Source organism: Octopus sinensis, linkage group LG9 (assembly GCF_006345805.1).
Source record: "Octopus sinensis linkage group LG9, ASM634580v1, whole genome shotgun sequence".
NCBI classification, from domain to species: domain Eukaryota; kingdom Metazoa; phylum Mollusca; class Cephalopoda; order Octopoda; family Octopodidae; genus Octopus; species Octopus sinensis.
In genome coordinates, this window is record NC_043005.1 from 41,302,521 (window position 1) to 41,308,520 (window position 6,000).

General features: G+C 35.3%; 1 protein-coding gene across 1 annotated transcript in view; it reads right to left on the bottom strand.

The window, feature by feature from the left end:
- Positions 1-6,000, bottom strand: part of LOC115215408 (dynein heavy chain 5, axonemal-like) — a 401,219-nt gene that overhangs the window by 233,113 nt on the left and 162,106 nt on the right. Inside the window, exon 44 of the mRNA XM_036505929.1 lies at positions 2,438-2,681. Within this exon, the coding sequence (XP_036361822.1) occupies positions 2,438-2,681 (244 nt within the window). The remainder of the gene's footprint in view (positions 1-2,437; positions 2,682-6,000) is intronic.

Sequence of the window (6,000 nt, forward strand, 5' to 3'; positions counted from 1 at the left end):
ATATTTCATCATAACCAAATACTTATACAAATAGATTCTTCTTCATTTTGCTCTACATTTATGTATGTGCCTTTGTATGCTTTTGTGTACATATATATATATGCTTCTGTGTATGTGCTTCGCTGTGGGTATGTGTGTATGCTTTTCTGTGTTCATATGCTTCTGTGTGTGTATATGCTTTTGTGTGTAAGTACGCTTGTATAAGTGTATGCCTCTGTGTGTGTGAGTGTTTGTGTGTGTGTGTGTGTGTGTGTGTGTGTGTTGTGAGAGGTCTTCTTTCTCAATTGCTTTTCAAAGTAGTTCAACCAGAAATAAGTTCCCTCTCTCTGTCTTTCTGTCTTTCTTTCTTTCACTCTCTGTCTCACTTTCTGTCTGTCTGTCTCTCTCTCTCTCTTTCACACTCTTTCTCTCTGTCCTTCTCTCTCTCTCTCCTGGTTATAATTTACCTACCTACTGTAGTATATAGTTCTTGATCCAGCAGACCTATTGTCAGGGTTGTTCCAGTCATAACATTCCCATATTTTTGTCAGGTATTGTGTACCCCAGACTACATCATAGAAATATATACAACTTGCAGGCTTCTGCACAGTTTCCATTTCCCAAATTCACTCACTAGACATTGGTCAGTGTTGGGGTTATAGTAAAAGATACTTGCCCAAGATTTTGTACAGTAGGACTAGACCTAAACCTACTATCGTTGATATGCTCAATCAACAATACCACTTTTTCCTATATTTCTATACATGCTTCTTAACCTTAAAAATATGCTGTTGTAGACTCAAAACTGAATTGCAAGACAGCTGTGCAGATGCCACCCTGAGATCACTATAGTTTCAAGTGGCCAATCAGCATCAAGCCATCATCTGATTCAACTTTCAAGAACCTTCTAAAGGATCTTATAAAAGGTGGATTTTTTGACAGTAATTTTCAGAATACCGAGACAGTTGTTTTAACAACTCCATTCTCATTTCTCCATTCTCCCATTTTCCAACTGTGCAGATTGGATGCACAGATTTTCCATCATGAATTTAGCACAATATCTCCCTAAATGTAATGGACTAGTCACAGGTCAACATGTTATATCTATTTTGTCATAGACCTCAGAGATTATCTTTCCCAGTGTTTAAGAATAACTATTTTTATTCTTCATTCAAAAACTAACACAAAAAAACAAACAAACACTATATGCAGTAAATAATGCTTCTGTTAATTGTTTGTGAGTGTTGTTTATCATTTTCCATACAGCCAACAAGCAAGCACAACCTCGAGAAAATGCTTTGTTGCCAAGATCTAACAAGATCAAAACTTGTCCACTGTTTTTAACAGTTGGCTTTGAAAGCAAGATTCACCCACTGCATTCTCCTCCCCTCCATCTCCCACTTTCTGTTTTCACTCTAGCAAACGTACCTGCTCACTTATCCTTTCTAATCCTCTGTACCACTTCACATACATACAATTCACTGTAATTTGAGGGTACACTCCAGCATATCTTCTCTCTCTCCAGTTCCTTTTCCGAGTGGTCCACCCCTGTATCTCTTCTACAGTATGATACCTATAGGGTGTACAGTATGACACCCTACTTGGTGTCCTCACTAGTGCCAGTGCTACAAAAACATGCACCCAGTAATCTCTGTACAGTGGTTAGTGTCAGAAGGAAATCCAGTTGTAGAAACCATGCCAAAGCAAACAACAAAGCTTTCTACAACCTCCTGCCAGTTCCTGTCACACCGTTCAACCCATGCTTACAAGGAAAATGGACATTGAATGATGATGATGATCATTACCATCATCATTCATTCATTGGTTTAATGTTATTTTCTAAGATGGGAGTTGTCTCTGCTTTCTGCTTTTCAGTTTTAAACACCACAAGCACAATTTTTTTTAAACTTTCAAACTGTGTGGATCATATCATATACCTAAGCCTAGACACACACCAAGCATTCCATTCATTTTCCAGATCAAAGAGATGAGCCATGTCCTATGATTGGGTCAAAGCATAGAATCCAACCCCCAATATCAGCAGTGGTTGAATTCTGGCACCGTTAGCACACCAAACACTACAAGTTTGGGCAGTATCAGCTGGTTTGCCATTAGTCACTGAAAACAGTTCAATGTAAAAGGTTGTGCATTGATATTTTGTTCAGTGAATTTTGTGATTTTCTTAGCTGTGTGATTAGGCATTTTATTTAAATATTAATTAGTGTTGATCTTAACTGCTTTTACAGTTTCAGAAATACGTGCTTTCAGTTTAATTTTCAGTGATTATATACTGATTAATTACAAAATTGTACAATTAGGTTATCAAACATTTTACTTCATTTTACAAACATTTTGTGGTAGCACACCCTATGACAACAACCACCACAAGCCACTGGAAACTGGATATGCTAGACTACCATTTCTCAATGTAATAAGAACAATGTAACTAAAAACATACCTCGTAGAATCGGTTCCCATGTCAGCACAGAACTGCTCATGAACACCATGCCATTGCGAGATACAGTTGCAGGTGATGCATTGTCAATGTTGTGTACCTCAAAAATAATCTTGCAGTTTGGTGCCATTGGAATACGGTCTCCATTGGCCAAAGTCAAGGTTTTGTTATCATCTAGCACAGAGTTGAGATTTTCAATCCAGATAGCATCAACAGGACCATCCAGTACAATCCACACATGTTCTCCCTGAGGAAATTCCATGAAAGAAAAAATAAATTTAAATATAATTATACAACTGTATTTTGAAAATTTTATATTTTTACATGCATTTTATATATGATTTTACTAGTTTTACTCAGTTAGTGGCAACTATGCTAGGGTACCATCATCAAATATTTTTGTTAGGGTACCATCATCATCATGCTAGGGTACCATCATCAAATATTTAACTTCTTTGTTACTATAGCTCATTGAGTTACAACAAATACATTACCTTTGTTTCAATGAAGCTTGAATATAATGCAGAATTTCTGTCATATAACTATCATTATTAAACATATGTTTGGAAAATAAATAACATTTTCCAGAAAGGTATTAATTTAGATCTTTTTAAAACAGATAGTTTGCACCATAGAACCAGTGGAAGCACATGGCCTAGTGGTTAGAGCAGTAGATTCATGGTTGAGGGATCGTGGGTTCGAATCTCAGACAGGGCAATGTGTGTGTGTTTATGAGCGAAACACCTAAGCTCCATGTGGATCCGGCAGAAGGTAATGGCAAACTTCTGCTGACTCTTTCGTCATAAATTTCTCTCACTCTTTTCTCCTGCACCTTGCAGCTCACCTGCTATGGACCAGCGTCCTATCCAGGTGAGGAACCTATATGCCAAGGAAACCGGGAAACCGGCTCTTATGAGCTAGGCGTGGCTTCAGAAGTAACAAACAATTGTTCCTTCGAAAGGATGAAAAAAACCATAGAACCAGGACTGCCTCAGGAAGTTTGTATCAGAAAGGTTAAGCACCTCCTTGGCAGGGAAATTGATTCCTAATCTCTCAAGTAATAGGAAGGGTATATGTACCCCTATGTTAGTGAGAAATGGCTGATACTTCAACATTTATGAAATGTCCCGGCAATAAAAGTTTCAATATTCCAGACTGTTAATCTTATTTATCATGATACTGTAATAAATGATTTTTCAATTGCCCCAATCTCCAATCACTTTTATGCACTCTGTTCTTAAACATACACACACACACATCTAAATTAGTTTTTTTAATGTAAAACCTTTGTTATAGTAACAATGTTGTTAACTACTATGCCTCAAGCCATGAAAATATTTTTGGCTTCCTTTTAATTACCATTTGCACATTTTCCAGTTTGAATGGGGTTCATTTTTTCTTTACTATGGTAATTTGCTAATGGATTGTCAGGTCATTATTTATAATTAAAGTCTTTATTTTCTCTTATTTATAGAAAAGTTAAAGAATTGTTTTCTTACAACTATCTTTATTAAAGCTCTCTTTTACTCTTTTACTCTTTTACTTGTTTCAGTCATTTGGCTGCGGCCATGCTGGAGCACCACCTTTAGTCGAGCAAATCGACCCCAGAGCTTATTCTCTGTAAGCCTAGTACTTATTCTATCAGTCTCTTTTTGCCGAACTGCTAATCTATGGGGACGTAAACACATCAGCATCGGTTGTCAAGCAATGTTGGCAGGACAAACAGACATGCAAACACATGCATGCACATACATATATATACATACGTATATATATGTATGTGCATGCATATGTATATCTACCATCCTTATTAATACTAATAATTAAATATATCTAACGTTGCAAGAATCGTTAGCACACTGGGCAAAATGCATAGTGGCATTTCATCCATCTTCATGTTCTGAGTTCAAATTTCTCCAAAGTCAGCTTTGCCTTTCATCCTTATGGAGTCGATAAAATAAGTTCCTGTTGAATACTGGGGTCAATATACCCCACCCCTAAAATTACTGGCCTTGTACCAAAATTTGAAACGAATAATTAGATGTTTCTAATTCAGGCACAAGACCAGCAGTTTGGTGAAGAAAGTGTTTAATCTATATCGTTAGCACAAGTATTTGACTTCTTTTCATTTTATTGACCACTGAAGAATGAAAGACAAAGTTGATCTTCATGAAATATGACCTGAAACATGTGATACAATTTGTTTCTTCAGGTGCTCTCGCGATCGTACCAGTCTACCATTCTTGTTTCAGACAATTTACAAGAGCAGAACAACGACGTTGTTGTAACAAAATCATGTTAACAAATAAACTGTAACGATCGTTATTTGTTACCATTCTTCAGAGTAGTGAATAATGTTAAGCACCAAAAAAAAAAAAATGTTGCTGTGCATTGACAACTGTTCTACTACTGTGTAGATGTAGTGAAACATTTTAAAATTTTATAGAATACAAAATCAGCATGAAAATGCCTATACAGAGAAGTAAACAAAATGGTACAGATACATGTTAAGCAATAGTTGACATTGACTCTATTGTAATGTAATTGTTTCAGTTACACAGATATCAGATGATAGAGTCACTGGCCAAACAAGTAAAATTCTAAAAGATGAATAGATAAATAAAATCTGCTATAAACAAAAAAACAAAACAATGAAAGAATGGAGAATGTTGGCCTCATATACGAAAGATACTAATGTCTTGCAAGCAGATTTGTTGAATCCATAGCAACAAACATTTGAAATACATTATATTATTATTATTATTATTATTATTGTTATTATTATTTTTATTATTATCATTATTATTGTTGTTGTTATTATTGTCATTATTATCATTATTGTTGTTGTTGTTGTTGTTGTTATTATCATTATTGTTGTTGTTATTATTATTATTCAGTAGTCTTATTTTTATCATGTGCTTTCACTTCGCTACCAAGCACAGTTCTGTGTGCCTTGGGTATGTGCTGTGGTTTGTTGTGATGCTCTTACTTTTACTGTATTGAAAGTGTTTTACTTAGGATGTGTGCAGTACCTTGTAGTGTTATTTTCTGTATGTTATATATACTTGTTATTCCTGGTGATTTTGTTATGTATTAGTCTGAATATTTTTTTATCATACCTAATATGCCTACTATGATAGGAATTGTTTCTGCTTTTAGATTCCACATTCAAGTTACCTCTATTTCCAGATCTTTGTATTTTGAAAGTTTCTCCGTTTCTTTTAGAGAAACATTGTCATCTGTTGGTATTGATACATCTATTAGAAATCAGCTTTTTATCCTCATCATCATCATTATCATCATCATCATCATCATCATCATCATCATCATCATCATCATCATCATCATTATTATTATTATTATCATTATCATCATTTTTTAACATTTGATAGTTTCAGGTAAATTTCTACTGCATCATCTATTACACCTCTGTGTTGTTGGGGTGTGTGCAGGATTGTGTGTTATTTTTGTCATTGAAAGTGTGCAAGCTCTTCCCAGTATTGTATTGCGTCAGTTTCTTTCTTTTTTGCGGGGGTGGGGTGGGGTGGGGGTAGGTTGAGTAATGC